This window comes from Xiphophorus couchianus, chromosome 9 (genome assembly GCF_001444195.1).
Source record: "Xiphophorus couchianus chromosome 9, X_couchianus-1.0, whole genome shotgun sequence".
Taxonomy (NCBI): Eukaryota; Metazoa; Chordata; class Actinopteri; order Cyprinodontiformes; family Poeciliidae; genus Xiphophorus; species Xiphophorus couchianus.
The window spans coordinates 16,195,546-16,221,419 of NC_040236.1; the positions used below are offsets into that span (position 1 = coordinate 16,195,546).

The 25,874-nt window shown below is 40.6% G+C and overlaps 1 protein-coding gene across 2 annotated transcripts in view; it reads left to right on the forward strand.

Annotated features, from left to right (window-relative positions):
- Positions 1–25,874, forward strand: part of ssbp4 (single stranded DNA binding protein 4) — a 103,981-nt gene that overhangs the window by 20,205 nt on the left and 57,902 nt on the right. For both annotated transcript variants that reach the window (XM_028027906.1, XM_028027905.1), the window contains exon 4: positions 11,215–11,299. In XM_028027906.1, the coding sequence (XP_027883707.1) occupies positions 11,215–11,299 (85 nt within the window). The remainder of the gene's footprint in view (positions 1–11,214; positions 11,300–25,874) is intronic.

Below are 25,874 nucleotides of genomic sequence, written 5' to 3' on the forward strand. Positions count from 1 at the left end.
CATGGCGTCTCTCTATGAAGTGTTCACAGTTCAGTTAATGTCAAAAATCACTGACACATCCTCCAATCATTGTGGTTGTTGTGACTGAACCCCGCTAACTCCCCGGCTCTTCCTGTGAATGTGGCACAGAAACCACATTTTACACTACGGCACACTTGTAGTGATAAAAGTTAACTGAATATCTTTAGCTATAAATTCATATTACAACTACTACTAACACTAACTCTTAGCAAAACTCAAAAACAGGAAGTTTATCAGCCATCTGCTGTGACTGTCTAAGGTTTAAGATGACAGAGCAGAGACAAAAACAAAACACAGATGTACTAAGACAGGAGTTATTTTTGTGTATCAGAAAAAAAGCCAAATACACAGAGCTAATGGAAATAATAGCTTGTGTAATAGTTCAGTCCAGACAGAAATGAAATGCAGTGAAACACTAAAGAGGTGTTTCACTGCAGACAGAGACATCAAAAAGCTTACACTGCATAAACACAAAATCGTAGCAAGTATTCTGGTCTAGTTTCTAGTTCAAATATCTTAGTACACTTGAAATAAAACAAAACAATACTTACAAGAAACATTTAAGTAAGATGTAGTAACTCATTTTAAGTCAATCATTTCTTAGTATTGATGAAAGAGCACTGATTCCACTGGCAGATTATTTCACTTACCGCACGGAAAAAATGTCTTGTTACAAGTGAAATAATTAGAACTTTTCATATATGAACTATTGACTTAGAAGAAGCTCTTATATCTTAATGAAAAGTTACTTTTAGATTAGTTTTGTCTTATTTCAAGTGTGCTTAGATATTTGCACTAGAAACTAGACAAAAATGCTTGATAAGATTTGGTGTTTTTTCCAGTGTACACTGAGTTTATGGGAGCAGGAGCTCCATTTATTTAGGGAGCACAAAGATAGAAAATGATTTGTCACTGGTCTTTTTGATGAAAAAAAAAACAAGCAATAGGTCAGCAGTCTCTTCTATTGAAAGAAAATACAGACAAATATGACTCTCATAATTCAAAGATAATTCACCAATGGAGTGTAACAGAAGGAAACAGAGTGTGGAAAAGTGGTCAGCATTTTGTTGAGCAGTCTAAACCTATAGCAAGGTACAAACACAGACAGCCGAGAACTCCTTCAAGCTCATCAAAAGGAAAAGTTTCAATCCTCGTCTTAAAAAGGACGTCTGCTTTACGGACAGGAACTAGTAGGCGATTCCAAAGGAGAGGAGTTTATCAGCATCTTACTCTACTTTTGGACACTCTAGGAAAACATATTTGCTGAGTTTTTTTCCTCTCACCAACAATAGAGTAATATTAAACGGGGTCTTCTATTGGCTTTCCTTTCTGCTATCACTCAAATGCAGACTCTAATTTTCCGGCAACAATTCACGTCCCATGAGGTTTCAGTTCGACTTTTTTTTCCATTCAAATTTAAAGTGACACGATTCTAGCAATTAGTGCACATCAATTGTATAAAGACTTTTTATATCTGTGATTCCCGAACTCTAGAGTACAGCTTTTTAGAAGTGCTATTTGTTACTTTCTTTCTTACAAATGAGTATAGAGGACACGAATAAGAGAGTGGAAATGTTTAGGAATCATCTGATGATGTGGAGCACATGTGAATGTGGTTTCTTAAAATAGTCAGGACTAACCCTTTATGGATCTCTAATGGATTTAAAGTTGTTTTCTTCTAATTCAATTCACTCGTTACGTAGGAATACACTCAAACTACTGTCACAAAATGTAAAACGAGTACATCTTTTGCTCTTTGACTGTCAGCTTGAATTTTTTATTTTTATGAAAAAACTCCCAAAACCTCTGTGTCCCATCCTCTGTGATTGCTCGAACTGCTGACCATGTTAGGGGGCGGGGGGGATGCATGAGCGGGTTAGTCAGCCGAAACCTGCTGTTGTTTGCAGAAGGTTTTCATGCACCTGTCCCTGTCACTGTGTATTGACCTCATGGCTGGAACACCTCCGCTCCCACCATCAGAACTTACAGACTTCAACCTGAAGCTCTGTGTCATAAAACGAAGCCTCTGATGTCTGTTTATGTCTTTTCAGACTCTTCAAATAAGTCTGTCAAATCATTTAATGCTGCACAAATGGAGGAATATGTTTTTCTGTCTGCCTGGAAGAGCTGTGTCAATGGACTTAGAGACTGACACAAATGCTCATCGTGAGTGGGAGAAAAAAATGCGTCTGACAGAAATTTTGTTGTGAATTCTAGGTCTTTATAAAGCTTTGACAATAAAACAAATACGGCTAAATGCGTTGAATTTAGCCGATTCCAGCAAAACATGACTGCTGCATTAACGTCTTAAACTGTTATTAGCATCTTATATTAGCGGTAAGCTCATTTCCATTAGTACAGCTGTAGATTTTCTGTGTCCTACATAGAAAGTTTAGATTCTTACTTTATCTCTGATATGGAAAGTTCAAAATGGTCAATTTCAGTTCAACTTTCTCGGTTGTCTGCTGAAAGTTTTGCTCTCGCTCACTCTCTTGCAGCCTGAATGAACTGCAGAAATTATACAACCCACATAAATAAATATACATGTCTGTTATACTTTTTGAAGCAAAACTTCTCCTTTTTGATTTGAGAGTCATTGCAATTCACCTTTTTTACCTCTTTAATTATACTTTAGTGTATGCGTGGGCATGTTTTTTTGTGTTGCCCTGTGACAGAACGTTGACCTGTCCAGGGTGTACTCTGCCTCCTACCTAATGACTACCAGAGATACACACAGATGCGTGGGTGTAGACAATGGCTTGAAAAATATTTGGAGTTTATTACAATAAAAATAACCACACATGTGCTCAAAGAACTTTTTGGGAACTAAAAAAAGTGAATATACTATAGGTTGATGATATGAACCAGTGGTTGCCTTCACACCAGGATAGTTTATACTACCAGAATAAAACTATTATTTTTCTCTTTACAGCATTCATCAACATCAAATAAAAAAACTTGGAGAGAGTTTAAAATCTGTATTTTCAGTTTGACAGCAACACTCCAGCTTATTATGTTATGTGGCTTTGTTAGTGTTGCACGGTCTGATCACATTTGCGTGACCAGAGACCTTAAACAGGAAATACACCTCTTTAATAAATTACATAATTTAACTTTGGGCCTCCTTTCTTACAGTATGTGAACACATTTCTGATCAATCAGAGTTGATCAGGCCGAAAATTGTCCAGCTCCAGTCAACAGATCATTTCTAAGAGCAAAACAGAGAGTAGAAAATGTAACTGTCAGATTGAAAGATAAGTTTTTGGCAGAGAGAGGAGAAAGCAGGCAGGACAGAAAAAGGAACAGGAACTGGAGCAGACAAAGAATCCGGCTGGCAGCGAGGCAGGCAGGTTGGATCCTTAGCCAGGCAGCACGAGAGCCGAGGAGAGGGGATAAGAGCTTTGACAGGGTCCGCTTTGTTTGTCATTCATGCTATCCCGCTCATCCCCAAAGCCCCCCGGCCAACCCTGTGTATTAAACCCGGACATGCGGCTTCATTCATTCATCCTCTCCTGCCCCCGTGTGTGTTGTGATTGGGCAGCCTGTTGACACGGCTCATAATGGCCCTTAAAGAGCCTGGCTTCTCTCAGTCTGACAGCCACCAGTCATACTGACGGAGTGACATTCGCAAACACACAGTGCAGCATTAGTTTGCTCTCTACTCTGCTGCAACCAGCGAGAGAGCGTCGGGATGTGTGTGTGCGTGTGGGAAAGTGGAAAGCAGAAAGGAAAACCAAGCACTCTTGAGTGTGTGTCGTAACTGTACTGATGTATTTCATTGGTGCTGGGAGATGACACTGGCCTGGGAGTGGAGGGAGATGATTATCTGGGCTATGGAGGGCACTCTCCAGTGTAGTGTGACCTAGCTGAGGGGCGTCTGTCTGGGCCGCGGAGCACGTGGACCAGACTCCATCCTGGCTGAGCGTGGAGTCTGGGGAGCGGAGGGGTCGGCTGCTTGAGGAGGACAGGAGGCGGAGCCCCCGTCTCCACCTTTGTGCCACCCAGCTCACCCCCCTCCAACCTCCAGCATCCCTCAAAACAAAAGCTCCAGATGGCAGAAAAGCCACCAACCTCCCTCATCCCTCACCCACTGCTCCTCCTCCCTCAACCTTTGTCTGAAGGCCCGTCCCTTTGTTTGCGGAAGAGAGAGACCCCCGAACGGATTAACTCTTTGCATTCCAGCCTCTTTTGTGTTAAACAGCCAAACCTAAGACCCCGACCCCACCATCACCCCGGCCCCACCCCCACTGTCTCCTCTTGAGCTCCTTGGTGTGCGTTTTCTATTTTTTCTTTTCTGAATCACTGTTTCCTGTAGAACGGTAAAGGTGGGTGGGTGTCGGGGGCAGGGGGTGGGGGGTATCCAACAAGAGAGAAAAAAGTGGAGAGACCTTGGGAGAGGGGGTGCGGGTGGGGGTCACTCATCCACATCTGTTGTTATGGGTGGAGGGATAAAGAAAGGGCTCAGTGAAGGCTGCAGGTGTTGATTGTGTCATTAGCTGCCTCTCTATTGGCCGATGCTAGTTGTCTCCTTTTTTATCCCAGAATCGATCGCTTTAACCAGTTTTCACTGGATGGCCTCTGAGTCTTCAGCACCCTTCCCCCGACCCCTGCCCCTGTAAACACTCACACCACCCTACACCATAAACCACAGGCCAACAACGTTATGTAGATATCTCACTTTGATGGCCTCTAGCAGGAATTCCTACTTCTGAGGATCAGAGACAGCAGAAAGCATTCTTTACTTCCAGAAGAATTAGACTCCATCACTTCCTCCTTGACTAATTTATGACCTTATTCTTCTTAGTTTCATGTGTTTTTGTTGTCAAGACTCTTAATATGAGCAATTTTAGTAATTGTAATTCCATCTTAGATCAACACTGACTGGTCTAGCTTCCAATAATATCCTCTTCTGTTAATATCCCTAAATATTATTAAAGTCTTTAAAGGGGGAAAAATATTGCCAAACAAATATAGTCCCAAATTCCCCTCATTGTTAAATGTAATTAACTAGATCTATGGGTTAGTTTCAGCAGTCACACCCAGCTGGGTCCAATCTAACATGAAACCAACAAAGCATTTCTGAAAAAGAACATCAGACATATACAGTCAAACATGGTTCTGGTAGTGTGTTGGTCTGGGCCTCCTTTCTGGCTTCAGGTCTGTTAATTTGACTCTCTACAAGAAAATTCTCAATAACATTTTGCAGCCCTTAATCTATTGGCTTAAAGCTCTTTTCCAGACAGTACAAATATAAACTAAAAAAAATTCAATAATGGACTCGCCCTTGCCAAAATTGTAAAACACCAGATTCATATGAATTAATTTATGTCACATACACTTTCACAGACATTTTTTGTGATAGATGTTGTTTTACAAATTGAGTTAAACCCAATTCTTTGTGCAATTATAATATTGTGTTCTTGGACTACATTGCATACTAGGACACTCAACAATGTTCTTAAAGGGACTGTTGAGGAGAGTGTTTTATTCACACATAAAATGTAAATTAACAATAAAAACACAGGTGGATAGAGAATCAGGGTGACTTTATGATTTCAAATACTAAAAAGTAAAAAAAAACATTACAAAATAAGAGACACAAGAAATGATCTGATTGGCACACATTTGTGAAGATTTTTGACAGGTTTCAAAAACACTTGAAAGTATTGGGTTACATTCTAGGTTTGGGGGGTTAAAACTACAATTTGAGCAAAATCTTTTTTCAAATTTTCCTGAAATCTTCCTAACCTTAGGGTCAAAGTTGTGCAAGCAAAGGCTCAGGGCGAATGTATATGAAGCTTGTCTTTGGGCAGTGTAGATTTCATCTTGATTAAATATTGATTTATGCTAAAATAATAAAAAGGAAGCTTACAATGTCATGTTCTACATGTAACAAACTATATCTAAGCCCACTTTGACTGAATTTACAGCAATGATCCTTTATTAGTGCTAATTCAATTAAATTATACCATAAATAGCCTGAAGCGTGACCTTTTGTGTCTGTTTTTAAAAACTGCTTCCACAATGATTAGCTCTTTTGTAATATTTGTTTGAGAGCTGCACAAAACCACAAATCCACCAACATTTGTTTGTTCATTTTGAGCCAGTGGTTCTCTTGCATGATGTAATTTGCTGATTTTATTACCCACAATGTAGTGGTAGTTTCCCATAGTTTCATATTACAGTATTGTTATTGCTTCCACCTGCTTGATGAATGCATATTATATACTGGCAGGAGAGTGTCTGCTGTTCACGGCTGCAAGAAGAATTGGAGAGGTTGTGTTTCTCCACCTCCTCGCTTTGATTCTAACATTTCTGTCCCGTTAAGAAGAGTCTGTTCTGATAAGATGAGCTCCGTTGGCTCTGTGTAATTTTATTTCACTGTTTCTTCCATTCATGCTCTGCCTGCCTCCTTATCTCCATCTGTCTCCACCTTCCTCTTAATGTCTGTTTCTCTTTCTGCTGACTGACCAGCTGACACAGACGGGATTATCATATGGACTCGTATGTTCGGCTTTCCCTCTCTATCTTTGTTTGTTCTCCTTATTATAATGGGGGGGGGAAAGCGCACTGTAACCGCTGGCTTTGACAGGCCGCAGTTAATTACAAATAATTATCGTGATGGCATTTCATTTTAATAATTGTCTTCTCCTGGATGCACGGACGCTAATCCCCTTCCTCTTCTGTCCTCGAAGCAAAGTGCACATGTGTGTGTTTGTGTGTGTGCACTCACGAAGCTGTCTTATACTCACTTTTCATCTAAATAAAGGAGCTGGATTCAAATCTCTCCTGTAGCACTTCAAAGTAAAGAGCAGTTAAACTTTCCAACCTCAGAGCAGAGATGTGTGCCTCAAACACCAGTTACTTCCCTTAAGACCATAAAGAGCTTCCCGTGATGAGATGATTAGATTGAGATGATTAGATAATTGGATAGAAATGTTGCTGTTACAAGGGTGTGTAGGAGTATCAGATTTCTTGTTGATTGCTTGTGCTAATTAACTGTGAATGTTGACTTCCCTGATAATTTCTACAGATTAGCGTCTCTTTAAAAGGATGTGACAACAACTTTGACACAGGCTTTCCCTCCAAATTGTGCTGCGATTGTCAGGCTTGTGCTGAAAGGCTTCAGCCCCTTCATAGAGTACGATGTGCCTTGGAAAAGCATCAATAACTCCCTTGTCTTGAATTATAATGGGAGTTTAGGTGATGTGCCCACAAATACCAGATCCTAGTTGTGAAGTGGAAGGAAAAGGGTTTTTAGTTGTTAGTATTTATTTTTGAAAAATATAAATCTGAAAAGTGTGGCATGCTCTCGGACATTGCTTTCTGTCATTATAGCTGCTAGTCTTTAGGGGTTTCTTCCACCAGTTTTACATCTGTAGAAACTGACATTTTCTTGATAAATCATCAGTTTTCAAGTTTTTTTTAAACACATTCTTTATCAGACTTAGTTAATTTTAATACTTGAATATCGTTTGATCAAAACCATTTGAACTATGGTCGTATGCTTGGTGTTGCTTTCCTGCCTGAATTCCTGTAGGAAAATAACTTTATCTGTTCCAGGTACTGACAGAAATTATTTTTTGACAAGGCGCTCCTTCAACAAGCATTCTCACGCAATTACACAAATCGCTTAATAAATACATATTTTTGCAGTCTTTTTTGCAGGTTTACTTCCAGCGTTGTTTTCATCTCCTCCTATTTTCCCTCCAGTTCTGATCAGTTTTCCTGTCCGTGTTGAGTCAAAGCATCCTCACAGCACGATGCTGCCACACCTATGTCTCACTGTGACGTTGATGTTTTACTACTCAACCTCCAGAAGCCGTTTTTTTTTCCCCCAGCCGGTTCTGATGAACGTATGTACTGACGGACCAGAACACTGAACTCCCCCTGATCGGTTCTGGTCCGAGGCAGCAGGCGAATGCCCCTTCGACGCCTTCTGTTCCTTCTTTCCAATAACACGGAAAATAAAATTAGATGTTGCAGCTCATCAATCATTATTTCCTTGTAATAGCTGTTCCTCTCCGCCATCGTTGCTTTGGTTTGACCCTTTAGGTTTGTGGAGGTAAAGACCAGAAAGTTTTGATCTCATCTCAATTTATTATGGCATTCTTCCAACAATGGCTTTTTTTCTTTTGCAGATTTTTTTGGGCACCAACTAATAGTTGTTTTTATCAGATTCTTCCAGCTGAGCTGTGGATTTCTGTACCTCCTTTAGAGTTACCACCGACCTTTTTCCGTTTCTTCCCTAGTCTGTTGGTAGAGGTGGATGGTCGTGTCTGAAAAGCTTCACAGAGCAGCTGGGTTTATACTGAGAGTACACAGTTTGACTCTATTGACTAATTAGAGCACTTCTAAAGGCAATTGGTTGCACTGGATTATTTGTTGGGGTATCAGAGATCTGCAGTGATGCCGACGCTGCTCAGGTCAGCTGCTGTGAAGAAACAGCTTGAGGCAGTTCAACCAAAAAACAAAGATCTTGATTTACCAGTTCATCTACATTCCAAGGATCGTTAGATATTGAGGAAAAAAACTGAGGATGGATGGATGGATGGATGGATGTCCTCAAAGTACATGAGGCTGAAAATATATGTATTTTCAGATTCTTAATTTGAAACATTGTTGTAAAGGCTGCACTACTTTGCTTCCACTTTACAACTGTGTTACTTTGTTCTGATCTATAAAACAAAATGCTACTTAAATACACAAAGTTTGTTGTTGTAATGTGACAAAAATTATGAAAAGTTTAAGATGCATTAAAACTTTTGGATTAATCCTCACACCCTAAACTTCCTCTCACCTGCCTCACTTCCCATTCCAGCACTGCAGAAAAATGTCAACCTCAAAATAATATCAGAATAATGAAAGTCTCGGTTTGTACATTTACTCTCATCCTAACAGTGATTCTTCCTTAGATTACGCTACAGAGACGTGGCGTGTATGAGATTTCCCTGCGAGGCGCAGAGGCACGCAGGTCAGCTGTTCAAATTGCAATATATTATCGACTTCACAGGGCAGGAGGTGTTAAATCACCTTACCCCCCGCTGCACCACCGACCCGGTGATGTCTTCCCCGTAACAAACTCTAACCCGAGTCACATTTCATTTCCCAGAGAGCCGATTGGATTTGCGATGGTCGCGCCTCCTTGCCGCGGCTCGTCTCCGACGGCGCAGCAATCTCTTTAACGCCGACCGATAGATATGATAATGTACGCTGGCTTTATTGTGAAGTGACAGGAGAGCACACAATGCATGGTCTCTCTCTGTTCTTCAGCACACCTCGTTGTCTAGAAAGTACTCCGATGCGCACTAAGCACCCAAGGGCAATGACTCTCTTCTAAAAGTTTAAATAATTTAATTACACATTTCAATTTGAGCTTTTTTTTTTAGATGTTGGCATGATGTGCTACAGGGTTTAAATTGGATGTTTATTCATATTTTTCATTTTAGGGCACCTTTTGTTGCACCTTTATCTTGTTGAAGCCCTCAAATAGTAAAAAAGAAATCAAAACAAAGAAGGAAATTATCAATCGGCTTTGTTTTTGTTGAAAAATAGGGCAGAATGCGACTGAGCCACTCTCTGACAATTATGGGCAATTGATATTTTCTCTCTCTTGACAAATTTTATGGTGGCGTCCTTCCATCAACAACAATAAGACAGCTAACAGCTTATTTGCACCTTTAAAAGACTGCAGAAATGTCCCCTCCTGAGATCTCCAAACGCATGGTCCACAAAATCAATACGGTGAGGAAGGAGATCTGCTTTATATGGACTGCCTTACCAAGTACTTAATTTCAGTGCAGTAATTAAGGGCCCATTTGGAGTGGGACCTTGTGGCCCCTGTTGCCCTGGAGGACTGGACCTGCTCTAGTTAAATTACATAAGGACGGCTGATTGGACAGTAACTAACATAATCAGAGCTGATTGGTCAGTAACCTGCAGGTCGGCAGGGCAGGCTGAGAGGAGCATCTGGAGGTCCTTCATGCTAACAGCTCTTCGGAGATCACTCTAAGTTTCTGAAGTGGGAGGAAAGGGGGGACTCTAATGAGCTTTCTGAGATGTAAAACTCTAGATTTAATTAGTAAAACTTTTAAAATATGAACTAAAATGTACCTGTAGCTTTGAGCTTCACACATTATTAAACTGTGGCAGCAGGAGGGGGAAAGACTCTTAGTTTAAGGTTTAAGGTGTTCTGCTTTTCAGAAGTATTTCAGAGATTACATTGTATATATGACAGTATATGAAGCACAGTTTGTTACTATGGTACTATGGATGTTATTACCATGGTTACCAACAATTAATACCACTGATATTGCTATTATTATTAATTAATAATTAACTATTAAGTACTATAAGAACTACGACTTTTACTTCTGCTGACATTATTATTACTACTTCTAATGTAATTACTATTACTACTAATATTATAGATATTAATGTAGCTATTATTTCTGCTACTATTATTATTTCTACTCAAATTGCTTCTGTTAAAACTAGTACTGTGGTTTTGGCTATTGCTACTATTACTATCACTACTGATGATGCATTATTACTATAATATGCCTGAAGCCGAAATTTCCAACACTTTTGTAATCAAATGACATTAAATATGTTTAGTTAATCAGATTTTAGTATAGTGGGAAACAATTTATCCAGACTTAAATTTTTCAGACTGTTAGGAGAGAGTGTTATTATTCAAGTAAAAGCGTCATGATAAGAATGACACTTATATATTTTTTCTGATTTCACCAAATGCTTTGCACTTTGTTTGCACACACACTTCAATCAGAGCCTGCTTTTCTTGATCTGAGTTGAGTTATTGTTGGTGTATTTCATATTTACAAGAGGCTAAAGTCAAATGCAGGTTATCTCTAAATCTTTGTGAATTAATTTTCATCATGGAAAAGACCTTTAGGAAGGAAAAGGTTGTAAAGGTTTCTTGGTTTAATTTTGGTATGTGTTTCTATCTGAACTGTACAAAGTTCGACAAACTTAGGTAAAAAAAAAAAATTTACAGGAATATTTGATCACTTGTTAACTTCATTCCTGCTTGTGTATCGCTTATGCAAATTTTTGCCGTCATCGAGGTTTGTTTTCCCCTTCCATGTGTTGTGCACAAACCTATCTGCACCAGATGCATGAATTGTTGGTAGATGTTCTCACTGTTGTCACTGTCTTGTCCCGTGTTCACAGTGTATTCTGGGATCTGTACTGCGCCGCCCCGGACCGGAGGGAGACATGCGAACATTCCAGCGAGGCCAAGGCTTTCCATGACTATGTGAGTGAACTCCACCAATACTGCTCCAGCATGGCGCACACGCACGTACAGATCCAACATTTTCATACACGCACATGCAGAGCGTGACCGTAATTGTTGTCATAATGCTGCTGCGGCTCCGTGTTTTCTGACAGTGTTTATGCGATGCAGCTTTAACGCTGGATGGGACAGACTGCGAGGCAGACGGCTGAAATATTCTGCTTTGAAAAATGTATGACCCAAGAACACCAGCTTCATATTTTATGGAAAAACCCTTGCAGTCCCTTCTTTGAAATTCTGCTACTTCACATATAGCCTGCCACAATCGATATGATCCCCCCACCCTCCTGTTGTTACATTGGCTTAACTTTGTCGCTTAGCCGTTGGCTGTTCTGACCCCTTTGGTCCCAGCCACTCTCTGCTTCCTGGGGTGAGAGGTCAGGATAATGCCCGGCTGCTTATTGGTCCACTCATGGTTTCAGTAAAGTGGAAACACACAAAGCAGCAGGCTGAACACAGAATGGCACCAACACCAACACCCTCAGTCACAGTCACGCACGACGCAGGAGACGCTTGTTATGGCTACCGGGGTCGGACTTGGCGATGGGAAAGGTCAGGGTCGGTGGCCCCTCCTGACCCTCTCATCTTTTGAAAAGTTGCACACATTTTTCTTGAAATTACTATTTTGATGTGTGTTTTTTTTTAATCTGTCAGAACCACGATAAACGTCTGCAGCATGTTACCTGGTACATGTTTGATAAAAGATTACATAGGTGTGTGGATGCTGACTGAATGAGCTGCTGCTTCAGCTGTGAGATTACCATCCTGTGAGGGCAGGAGTTAAACCTGAAATGGATTAAAGGTGCTATTCTTACCACACGCTCTTCATTCAGGCTGTTTTAGCTCGTAGCCATTCACCCATTCAGCTGAACTCTCTTGTGAGGTTTGACAGAAAAAAGTGCGAGCGCTTGTCGGCTGAACAGATTACATTTGCTGCGCATGAACTATTCATATCTATGTGGGCACTAGTTGAGTGTATGTGTTTGCCTCCGTGCTTGTCTGCGCGTGTACATGTGTTGGACCACCATAAGATTAATTACATGGTTAATTAAACCTAGTAGTTAATTAAATCTGACAACTGTGTCTAATTAATCTAAATGCCATATAATTTCCTACACCTTTCTCCAGAGGTAGGCCAGCTGGATTCCTGCGTGTCAGCTCTTTAATGGCTACAGTTTGACAGCGCTGGTCAATATATGGCTTAATGTGTAGGTCTGAGTTCTGCTGCTGTCCAGGGCCTTTATATGTGCTGAAGTCCTTCACTGCTTAAAATTAGCCAGCAGGGAAAGAGATATGAAACATGGAACAATGTGTCAAATTAAAGTTTAGGGGGTTCCCTCACATCGGAGCTGATTTGTACCCTTTAAATGGAGAGTTCATTTCCTCAGAAAGCTTATCTGAACTCTGCTGTGAACCGAATGAGCGAGCTCTGGCTGAAAGTGCCGGAGCTTGGTTCAGTTACAAAAGGAACGCTGATGTAGTTTGCTTCCAGTCAGAAAACAAAAAGACTTTCGAGTGAACCAGAGAGGAAATGACATATACAAAGTGATCTTAAAACATTTAAATCTTTGCAATACCTGGCTCTGCTTCTGAGGACGCCCAGCTGGACAGCATACTCTTTCGTTTTCTGCTGCCTTTTTTTTCTGCTTTGCTGCATTTGTCTTTTGTACACAGAGCCACACCACCTCTCTTGATGCTCGTACTGGGCAGCTTCTTGCAATAGTGCCCCAAATTCCCAGCTGTTGTGACTGCTTGATGCAAAAGTGCTGTGTGAATGCACCTCAAATCAAATAATGGTAGGTTGGACCGGACAGTTATAGTGATTAAGAGGTCCGATTGTATTGTTCTTTTTTAAAAGACTTGAAGTGTGGCTCGACGTTTAGCCTGGTTTCAAGCTCAGGATGTCAGACTTATCAAATGTTCAACATGGAAGGCTAATTTAACCTGTCAAAACTGTTAAACCTCTATTTATGTGCTTGATGGTACAGTTGTTAACACTTTTGCTTCACAGTAGGAAAGTCTAGGGTTTCTATCCTGGCTGAGGGGTTTCTATGTGGAGTTTGCACGTTGGTTTGGGTTTTCTCTGGGTTGCCCTGCTTCCTCCCACAACTCAAAACCAAGCATTTTAGTTTAACTGACTTGCATCTGACTCTGTGTAGCGCGCCAAAACCCTCACCCACTGACCGCTAACAGACTGAAACCAGCTTATTGAAACCCTGCAAGGATTAAATGGGTTTCGTGAATAAATAGACATCATAATTTCATTAACTGAGAAAACATGTTGAGTTTAAGATTATTTGTATAATGTACCCCGCAAAGTAACTTTAAAAGAGGGGCTGGACATGTGATCAGAAAGAGTTAAGCCATATTTCCTTTGGTTTTCAGCTGATTCTTTATGTTGAACTTAATCTGAAGTAAGATCCCAGAGGGTGTGGCCGAGTTCCCGCTGAAGGCTAAAAAGAGAAGGTGAACGTGTGAGCTTACAAAAAGCTTTCATGCTTTTTGTAAGTGTGTGTCTGTGCAACAGAAAGAGACGGAGAGCGTGTCAGGGTCACGGTGTGTGAATCCTCGGGGTAATGAGGGGTCTGTCGGTCTCTGATTAACTTCAGCTCCCTGGTCCCCGCAGACAGACGGCCTGATCGTGTCTCCATCACGGCCCCTTGCTGATAACGGATCCCTCGTTCCCCTGAGTCTGTCCGGATTACAGAGTGAAAAACAACACGGCTCCCAGGAACTGCACATGCTTCGCTCTGCGTGCCGCTTGACAAGGATGGCAAAAGGAGAACGTGTGAAGGACAGACCAGGACTCATCTTTTAGATGTAATCTGTTGTTTTCTCTGGGATATCTGCCTGAGATGACAATGAGAAAAATATAAGCAAAGTACTTTAAATTGAAATTTAGACCCCCAGTTTCCCTGGGCTAATTTGGTTGCCAGGAAACATAAAAGCGAGTGCAAAAGTCTTAGTTAGAGATCTGGATTCTCACGTCTCAGTTTGGCTTGATTTGTAGCCACATCTCATGTCCTTCACCAACAGCAGTGGTGGAGACTTGATGCCAAACTCTTGAGTTTGGGGAGAGATACTGAAAAATAACGTGCTAATGCCCAGATCTGGGAGACTGGTTGACAGCTAATCCAGGGGAGTGTGGTGGAATTGGATCTCTGGACGCAGTCCCAGAACTAGAGCCCTTTGCCTGTCTGGGTAGCTGGTGGGCTTCACCTTTAAATCAGGAATTGTCTGTTTATCACTTTACAGGTTGCATGTAAACACTCCCACATGCAGCAAGGCTTATATGCATAACACACACCCACACTCTTATGCAAATGAATACACACACTCAAACTGAGTGAGGTAGTGTATGATAAAGAGCCTGAAGTCTTGTACAGTAATCTTTTCCTTTCTTGATTGTTGGATTTGTATTTCAGCCTTCCTCTTCACATTGCCTTTTAATCATGTTTATTTCCTAAAAGAGATTGGCACATCTTGCAGTCCTCTTTCTCTTTGGGAATTTGGACGATCCTCAAAAGAGTGCTTTGTTGAGGAAATGTGTTTGATTATAAGAGCATGTCTTTTGTAATGCAATATGAGTGATTAAAGCACACGAGCTTTGTGATGAAGAAGGCAAACATGTTTACGGACGGACAGGAACTCACGTCTGCGCACGCACGCTCGTGGAGCGTTTGCGTTAAAAGAAGGAGCCTCTTGTTTTGCGCTCGGCCGACACGCGCGCACGCTCTGGCTGTCTGAGACAAACCGAGTCTTTCAGGAAACGTTACGCTCAGCCTCGCTGCAGACTTTTTGCTTCGCCCCAGCTGGAGGTCGCGACCCCAAACATCTGCCGCTCTCGCAAGGCTGGGTTCACCGCCTGCGGAGAGTCACAGATTTAGTGCCACAAATGCGTCACTCACGTCACAGCACTTCACTGACTCCAGCGAGCTTCTGGTCGACTGATGAAGATGATGATAGCTGGCAGAAAAGTCAGGAGGAAATCAAAAAAGAATTTTGTGTGTCGAGAGAAGAGTTGTTTGTTTCACTTGTTTGTTTTTTTTTATGTTTTTATGCTGTCAATCAAGCTTAAGTGGAAAAATAGACAACAATTTACAATTTAAGATATTTACTTTTCCAGTTATGGAAAACGACCTTCATAATTATCGAAAGGTGAAAATCTGATTATTTTTTACTTAAGTAAATTGCTTAGTGTGTTTCACAATGGTTCTATATTGGTTTTATGTGGGTTACTGGTTTATTGACCACATTAAATCTTGAGTTTCAGATTTTATTTGTTTCCTGAAAGAAATATCTTGAAATGCACTGATGGTGCTGAGGTGTCTCTACTTTAGAGTTTTCTGGCATTCTTGTTTAATTGTAGATCTTTTTATTAATAATTTAGGGGTTTGTTTTGCTTTTTATTTTATTTTAAAAAGGAATGCCAACTCTGGTATGGAAATGCAAACTAGCCGGCAGTCAGAAGGCTTGTGTCCAGGTCAGTGGTTAATTATAACACTAATTATATGCTTTCTCTGACATAATAAATGTAAACAACTGAGTTCAGACTTACTTTCTGAGAACTGAAACTTAAAAATAAACTTTGCATTATTCCAGGAGCTACACTGACTGTAAATATTTTTAAAAAATGAATGAAGTGATTCAGAATTAAAATAAAATCTTGTTTACATGTAAATACATATTCCCCTAACCTTTATCAGATTTTAACAAAACTCTCAAAACAAATTGCATCAAAACCCAGCAGTGATGTGTTTGCAGACATATAAAAGTCACAGTTTTCAGTTTTAGTGGGATTGCCAGTAAGGACAAAATAGGGTTTTTAGTATTTGACCTGCCTGTCAAATAGGTGGATTTAATCATTCAGTCACTTTCTGAATGGTTGGTGCTGGATTAACTTGCTAATCTTATCAAGAAAACATGAGTAATGAATCTGAAAGTAACAAAGTATGTAAACTCAACACACCTGTTGCTGTGCAGTCAGTCTTTTTCTGTAAGTTTATCTATCAAAATTGAAATTAAGTCAAATATAAATGTTGTGAATAAAACTAAAACTTAGAGTGAATAAATTCTGTTATTTTTTCACAGTTAAAATAACTTTTAAAGTTACAATTTGAACAAATGGCATTAGATCATGTAGATTTTATAAATATTTCTATGAATACTGCCATACTCTGAAAGTGTGAAATTATCTTAGTGTGAGAATCTCATACTGAAATGTGTTTGTCTTCATGGCTGTATGAGGACTATACTGTATTAAATACTAATAAGTTTACTTTTAAATGTTTACATTTACTGTAAATGTTTTTCCTGAAACAAAAAGGGTCCAAAAAGGGATGAACTATAACAAGTGCAACATTTTAAACAAAACCTGATCATTATTTTCTTTTTATTACAAATGATCCTCTTCAGGTATTTTAACCAGTTCCACTTTTAGTTTTACATTGGAAGCAATGAAGGTTTTTAATTTTAGAAAACACTGTAAATATCAGAAAACCTTAAATTTCACAGCACAACAGAAATACAAGTCAAGCTTTTTAACTAAAGGAGTGTTTGACATGTCGTCAAAGTAGTTGGTGATACTTGTCCTGTTAGCGTTTCAGCTCCTGATCGATTAGTCCACATGAATAGATACGGAGGAAGAAGAGCGCTAAGCTGAGCTGCTCAGCTCGGAGTGGCAGTCTGCGGATGGATAGAGATGCTCTGCTGGCTGTTGCTGGGGGACTCTTTGAGAGGGTTAAACATTTGTTCGGCTCAACCACAGTAACAGGTGGCAGGAGGGGAGGAGCCGCGCTCTGTAAACAACCGCTGATGCCCGAGCTTTTGTCTGGACGCCGTGTGCGGCGTTCTGTGTGTTTTCCATCACTGCCGCTTGCTGTGTTGCTGCACCAGGTGCTCACTTTCAACCGGTCTCCTTTTCTTTTTTTCCTTTATCCGTCTTTGCTCTTCTTTCAAAGGCACAATTTTACTCATCCTGCACCATCTTCCCCGCTTCAGTTTCTCTCAGGTCTTTTTCTCCATCCCTCCTCCAGACCTCTCCTGCTGCTCTTTCTCTCTTTTCTTCTCTGTTCCACGTTCTCCTTCTTGGAGGAGATTGATTGGCTAATCTGGCTGGATGCCAGCGGTGCCCGCTTCCTCGCTCGAGGGAAGGAGTGAAGCGGCATGACGACATGCAGGAATAATAATAACACCATACTGCAGGAGGAGTGGGTATAGACAGAGGATGCAACCTGGACTCGCCTTGTTTTGATATCTTCTTCATACAGATTCTCCTGGTTATTTTCAGATTAGACCATAATGTTGTGTCCTATTCTGTCCATCCTCCGACCATCCCCAGCGCCACCTCTCCTCCTCCATTCACTCCTGTTTTGTCTTTTAATATCAAACAGCACGTGGAGTGCAGGCAGCAGGCTGAGTGAGAGGATGCTGCCTTTGTGCGGCGTTGTTTACCGTTGTTTCAGCCTAAATGAAAAAGACCAGTCGGCTCCTGTGTCTGTGTGTATACCTTCCTCTATCTGAGGGAGGCAACAAAGCCTGAAAATGCTGCCCTCAAGCTGTGTCTGTGTGTGAAGGTCTAGAAGTGACAGAAGCACGAGATCAAATATTGTTTATGGTTGCCTCCCTTGCAGGTTCATTCTGTGCAGGCTTGCGCTGAGCTGTGGTTCAGCATTTGATCTCAACTATGTAAGGACAAGCTGCTGGATCTCTGTTTGACAGAAACAGACATGGAGACGGACACATGAAGACAGATAAATGGCACAGGGTGATACAGCGGAGACACACACACACACAAAAAAAGATTTGGAGCTGTAACAATACTCAAGTGGAAACGAGTGTCCGAAGGCACCGGGAACTCCTTTTGAAGTCTGCGTTTTTTCCTACTTTATCTGACTTTTGGTGTTAGCATCCTGTATGTTGTCCTGCTAGTCAGACCAGCGTAAATGTCATCAACCCGGATATTGTGGAGGCCGAGCTCTGAAGACCATCCCAGTCCTATTTAGTTTTCCTAACCCAGTTATCCGTTAATGCCCATGAACACTTTGAACGAAGGCTGCTTTCTGTGCCAACTCATTTGACTACCATTTCTACTTCAGTTTGCTAATTTCAGGAAATAAAATGAGCTTCAATAATAAAAAGAAAATGGTTTACATTTATCACACCTTTGTCAACTGTGATTATACAACACTCTAACCTGCACAAATGCCAAAAAAAGTGACTCCACTTTTAAGGCTTTTTTCTGCTTTTACCCTTCAACGTTTGCCCTCAAATTACGGGGAATTGCACAGTTTCACCGAGTAAATCTCTTTTCAGTGAATCAACTGTTTTCCACCTATGAAGCTCCGCGTCTTTTCTTCTAGCTGAGGAAAGAAAAAAGGGCTTGCAGCTTTCTATTACTGCCATTCCTCATTAGATCTAAAGCTGTGATGATAGTTAGAGGGATTGTCAGTCAAATCCAAGGCAGCAGAAACTATCTTTAAACATACACTCCTGTAGGTTAACACCCACAGACAGATCAGAGGCCATTTCCTTCTTTTAAATCAGGTTCCTAAATTAAGACAGCTCAGCCTGGATATATATATATATATATATATATATATATATATATATATATATATATATATATATAGGTGATAGTTTTTAAATATTTAACTCTATTTTATAGAAATTAAACAAGAAATAAGGTCGCTGCGTCTGTTTCTGTGGCAGATTCCTGCTTGTCAGTCTGTTGGATATGTACAGTATATATATATATATATATATATATATATACAGTATATTCAAGACTATATAGGTATATATGAGAAATATTTGATGTATTAACAGAAGTTTGACTGCTAGATTTTAAGCAGGTCTATAAGTGCTTTTTACTCACTCAATTTAACAGCCTGTATGAAGGTAAGACAAAGAACAATAAAGATGTCATGTAGTACATCTGTAACAACCTTTTGGGGGTTTTTTTCAGTATAGGTATTTTTGCTTTCCAAAGTCATTGCAGGAGATATTTGGCTGTTCAAATGTGCTTTGCTATGACTTGTTGAATACAGAGGAAAATTTGATAGTATTCACACATGTACAGTGGAGTGAAACAAAATACTTTATGTTTGAAAACAAATACATTGCCATATTTCCACCTTTTAATTCAAAATGTCACATGCAGGAATGAATTGAGGGTAATACACTTCGCCTAAGTTCTCGTGGATGTGGACGTAGCCGAAGTTTGGATGAAGGGTGCAAAGGGGGCAAAAGACCACCAAAGAATTGGGGCAAGCTAGGCTCTCATACTCTTCAGCGGACTCGTGCATTTAAGGCAGGGGTGGGAAGTTGCCGGTCTCCTGCAACTTTTAGATGTATCTCTACTTCAACACACCTGAGTCAAATCATTAGCAGGACTCTGGAGAACTTGACTGCGTTTAGGAGGTGATTCAGCTATTGGATTCAAGTGTGTTGGACCAGGGAGACATCTAAGAGTTGCAGGACACCGTCCCCTCAAAGACCAGGATTGCCCACCCCTGATTTAAGATCACAAAGGTGAAAGTGCAAGTATTTGGACAGGGTCATAGTCTTTGTCAAATAACTGGCTGCCCAGAACATCTAAAATGTCTTCATGATGTACACGAGTTCAAGTCCCTGTTCACCCTCGCAGGGAACTCGAGGAGTAAAAGTGTCGGGTTGACTTCAATCCCCTTTGCTGCCTCAGTCCTTTAACAAAGCAAACGGAGGCAGCAAGAGGGACAACTTGAATTGGTTTGTGGAGGAAGCTATCATTTAGAGAGAATATTTAACCATAAACAAATGTGTAACGGGAAAAGAAGTGCTTTCATTGAAAGCAGTTCTCACTAACCAAAGTGGCCAGATGCAAATTTTAAGCATCTTTAGCTGATTTAAGAAGTTTTATTCATCTTGTGCTGCCACCAAAAGCACATTGAGCGTGGTAGGAGGTTTCCATAGCTGTAATTTAGTCTAAAACAAGTTCCACTACTGACTAAATTAACTCTTCCAACTCAGTGAAGCTGTGTAAATTAAGAAACCAGAGTAATGAAAGTATTCCTTGAGTTAAATAACTCTTCAGCACCCTGTCCTTTTCCTTTTCTTGATCCACTTTTACTTTGCTCCTGCCCCTCTGTCAAACTCTGCTTGGCCTTCCTCCTCATGCTTGGTCTGTCTTTGTAACAGTGGGCAGGCTTGTTGTTGGCAGACACTGCTGCCTGGCGCTGTGTGTCCCTGGCACTCAGCATGTGTCTGTGTGTGAGAGCGTCTTCTGTCTGCCACTGCTCTGCCAGTCCACCAGTCTGAAGTACCAGCTGGGCACCCAAACTCACGACCAAAATAAACTGGCTACCCCGAGCTTTTCAGTTCAAGTGCTGTGTAGGAGTGCATCTTCCAGCATTGGTGCATATGTACATGTTTCAATGTGGGTGTGCGTATGTGTGCAGAAAGCTAGTTGGACCTTTTCCTTTAGTGTCATTGAACCAATCTGTGACACAAGCACAGGCTTTCCTCAAATGAACCAAGATGCTCTTGCTCTGTAAACTTTGCATTACAGTGGGGCCCTCCCTGCTTGGATTAAACTAAAACAATTACAAAGCCTTATTTGCAATTTAAATTCTGCTAAATGCAGACTTAATCCTCTGATTTTCTAAAGGCAGCTATGCTGAGAGGCAGAATAAATGTGTGAAAGAGATCCAGCTGAAGCCTGTGTTGGGGTTTCTGTTGCTAAAATAACACTTATAAGTTTCAGAGGAGGGATGGGGGTAATTATTTGGCTGTTGGATTATATTTGGAGGACAGTTTCTGTTGAAAGCTCACCTTTTGTTTTTTGTTTTTTTGCGGTGACGGCATGAAGGCAGCAAATCAGCAGGGAAGATTTGGATTTTTCTTTCACCATTTGTGCAGAAAAAGATCCCAACCCTAGAAACATTTACATTAATGTCATTTCAATATGTGCACTTTTACATATTCACACATGTGTGCTTTAAGGTGCATGGGCCACCGTGAGCATGTTTTACTGCCGCCCTGGGCATATTTACAGACAGCGACTTTAATGCAGCGTAATGATTATTTTTATTCCAGGTACTTTGGCAGCGCGCTCGCTATGAAAGAAATGACTCCCCATTGGTGCACTGATTACCTCTGCGACAGCCGCCACACCTGGCTCCTTTAGTTCTCCAAACTACTTACGATTATAACCTCGCCCCCCCTCACACACTTTCATCACCACGCCTGTTCCTTAGTCTTAGCACACTTAGCATCCATCTGTAGGCTGCGCCTTAGTCTTTGCCTCCTAATGTCAAAACACTCATCACACTCTCAAGCAGTGCACTTTTTCTTTTTGTGTACATACGCACACATCCATATATAGTTAAACGTGTAACTCCAAATTAAATATTTACTATGTCAACTAAATATTTAGTTAAAGTAACCAGCTTAGTTCCAGAGTAAATTGGGCTTCTAACTGGAAGGTGTTGTACAAGGGACAACACCTCCAAATTGCGCATATACCCATAGAAGTAAGAAACATGTTTATCAGGTTGTGGCTGTTAAAAATAAATCCTTACATTATATGTAAGAATAAGGAGGGAACAATGTAAGACAGAAATAAAAGAAGGAAGGAAAATCAATTTATGGGGATTACAATATGATTTTACAGTCGTCTCAGCATAACAACAACAACAACAACAAAACAACTTAAGAGCCTTGGTGTGATCAGCAGTGTCCAACATATCCAAAATATTAAGTATTGGTATTAAGAAAATTAAGAGTTACGCATGATAAAAGAACTTAAGTAGACAGTACGTTGTCCAACTTCACTTAACGTTACAGTTTAAATCTGATGTCCCCTCCAGTCTGAATCGCTGAAATGAGGCACGATGGATTGTTGCCTTCATGTTGTTTACAACAAATTCTGGCCCTACCATCTGAACGTTGCTGCTAAAACGGAGACTTGTCGGTTCAGGCAGTTTTTCTAATTTGTTACTGTTCAATTTCAGTGAGTCAGTGCAGATTGCCTCCCTCTCCTGTTCTAGGAGCGGCACCTGGTGTTGTCTTCTGCCGCTGTTGTCCATCTGCTTATGGTTCAATGTGTTCAGCAGTCGGTGATGGTATTCTGCTTACCTTGGTTGTGATGGGTGGTTATTTGAGTTTCTGACGCTGTTCCGTCATCCTCTGACGTCGACGAGGCTCTCTGAATGTTTTCTCTTGGACGATTCTCTGCAAACAAGTCAGTGTTGGAGCTAAGATCTACAGCTAAGATCTCAAAAGGCTTTCACAGAGGGATGAGTTCCTGACTTTTTCAAATTCTGAGAAGATTTGTTGAGACTTGGTGTATGCAAATACTAAAAAATCTGAAACATGGGTTTGTTTATTAGCTTTATTCAAACTAAATCATGAATTACTTCAAAACAAACTAAATGTTTATTTTCATTCCTAAATGGTAATCTTCAGACTGCTGTCTCATTGCAGGAACTGCACTGTTTTGTTTATAGCATATTGGTTAAGATGAAAGAGGCTTCCCTAAATATCAGTATATCATTGACCTGTAGGAAAGGAACAATATTACAATACTGTACATAACCGCAGAGAAGGAACAGAAAAAAGAAAGTTAGGCAACAGAATAAAGCAGTAAAGGTCAGTTTCTAATTACTTTTTGTCTCTTCTGTGCTCAGATTACAATGGCACATCAACACCTTTTTGTTTCCCATTTTCCTGTCTATGATTACAAGATCAAATCATCCTCCTTTATTTAAGACTCTTGATCTCCCTCATTTGTCTTCTTCTAGCTTCAAGACTTTTTTCTTTCTTGAACTTTCTCGCCTGTTCACTTGTAGAAGAACTGGAGCTGTTAAATAACATTACCATTTGAGCTGCTGCTATTTTGAGCTTTCTGTACTTGACTGAATTTGGGCTTTTAGCTTTACCGTGATATATATTTCATGCTATTCTGTCATAGTTCCTCAATTTTAAAGTCTTCCTAGTTACTAAATATTTATTGGAGCAATTTTTGAAGGCTCATTTCAGTCAATCCTTACGGTACATGAGCTTATGTTCTACTCGTGACTGAAAACACATAAAACAAGAAACCTAAATATCTCAGCATTTCTTCTTAGCCTTGACACAACATCTTTATCGGTGAGTAACTTGTAGAAATAACAATGGCAGCTTCCCTAACACTTTATGCATCACTTTAATAAATAGTTTTAAATTTTGTCTTGTCAAACTCATTATGGCTCAACACTGGGCAGATAAATTTCTGTTTAAAGATAATAGCAGATCTCTTAGTGTTTTGGAACCTGGTCCATTTTTTAAAGCAGCAAAGCCGATGGCCAGCCAAAACATTTTAAGCTGAGTACATAAGTCATGCAGCCTTAAATGGCCATCTCGGATTGTTCCCACAGTTTTAAAGCTGTTTGTGAATAGCTGCTGATGGCCCAGACAGTGGGCAGATGTGGATGAGCTGGGTTTCATGGTAAAAGTTATATAACAATAGAAATGGGTTGTTGTTTGTGCCTGTTTGATGTGCACACACCAATTTTACAGCTCAAAGACGGTGAAACACCTCGGTGAACTCATATAGCAACCTTACAACGAAAAACTTCAATGCATTTTGTTGTAATTTTATGTGATGGATCGACCATCGTAGGTAAAACTTATCAGCATTTAGAGGATATTAGCTTTGAAAATCTGCCGACAGAAACAAGAAGCTCAAGCTCACTCAGATTGAATGAAGAGAATTTGTGAACGTCCATGTTTTTTTTGTTTGTTTGGGGGTTTTTTTTTACCTCTTGTTTTCAATTATATTGAAGTTTGGATGCTGACTGGGCCACTCTAACACGTACATATGGTCCAAACTATTCCATTGTACCACGAGTTTAGAGTTTCCTGCTGAAATGTGAACTTTTGTTTCAATCCCAAGTCTTTGAAAGCCTCTAACAGGTTTTGTTCCTGTATTACTTTCAAGCATTGTGTGGATATTTTGTTTTCGCATGCTTTTTATTTTTATCCATTCTGATTGGCTTCTTGGTCTTTGTTGAACAAAAGTATCCAGCACAAAGATTGTGTGCTCAATTTTGTATCTGATCAGAGTAAACTGCCTTTCTTCCAAGATTGTTTTTCCCGTTTCCTCTCTTCCACAAGGGTTAGATTTCTTTCAGTGCATCATTAATAAATGTCCTGTAGTTGACTGATTCTCTAACCTGAACTGTGGATCTCTGCAGAGATCCACAGTTCTCTGCAGAGAACAGTTCAGAATTGCTATTGACCTCCTGGCTGGTTCTCATAATTAATTGTCTCGTTGCATAGCCCGTCAGTTTTGGAGTATTCTTATAATTTTTGGATGAGCAGAGCTCAAAAGCTTGGAATAATATTTTGTAATCTCAACCCTTCTTTAAACTTCTGCACACTCTATCCCTTAGCTGTGTGGCATGCTTCTTGATCTTTATTACAGTAATACAGGTTGTTCACTAATGTCGAAAAGCTCTGATGTCTTCACTGAATAGCAAGATTTACACTGAGATTAAATTAGACTCAGGTAGACTATTTACTTAGACAGTCGATCTCACTGGATTTAATTTAGGGGTATTAGAGTAAAAGGAGAAGAATACAACTGCACTAACGAACTTTTGGTCCAGATTTCCCACAACTAAAACTGTTTGGAGATAATGATTTGCTCCTTAGAAAATTTATATGAGTGTATCTTTGTGTGGATTGATGCGCTCTGCCGAATGAGCTGTGCAGCCGCAGTTAGACAGCCTCGAGGTCAGCACATGGGCGTACAGGCTGCCCTGCTGCCGTTTGGGGTTAATAACTCTGAGAGGACTGAAAAATCACAAAAATCCACCTCATGTACTTAGCAACAACTGCACTGTGTGAACTTCCAACCTCGACTCGTCTGTCTGGATGTAAGCCCTCAGATCAGTTATTTATATCTGTTATGATTAAGTTCAGTGGATAAATAGGGCAGAGCATCTGCCTCGTTGTTGACTGGATGTTTGAAGTTGCTTTAGCTTTGTTTTGTCTGTCCACGGCTGCACAGTGTGTGTATGCAAAATCCGATTTTTAAGAAAGTCAGACGGTTGGTTAACGCACTACATGTGCCTGTTCCTTCATGTGTCCTGTCCAACTGAGCCTGATCACATCTTCAGTGTGAAAATTGACATTTGGAATAGAGATGGACTACAGCGGACTGTTCTGCACTCTGTTGCCTCCTGAAAAGGTCAGCTTGCTCTGAAGGATTGTGTGCTTCCAGCCGTCGCTCGGCGAGTTACAGAGAAACAGGAGGCTTCGGCTGCTTGCTTCGTGTCTTTCTTGTTACGCCGCTTTGTGTTGTTTTGGCCGATCACCCGGGGTGTCCGTTTCCCTGTGAGAAAAGCAGCCGCTGAACCCAACTGAGCCGCTCTCCTCTTTGCCGAACGTTTCTGCTGGATGCTGTAATCTCTTCAGTGCATGGCCAGATTACTGTCTGCTCCATATTGTCTGGTGGCGGGCCTCAGGATCGACGGGGGAGGGAGGCTCTGCTCTGATCTGCAGCTACATGAGG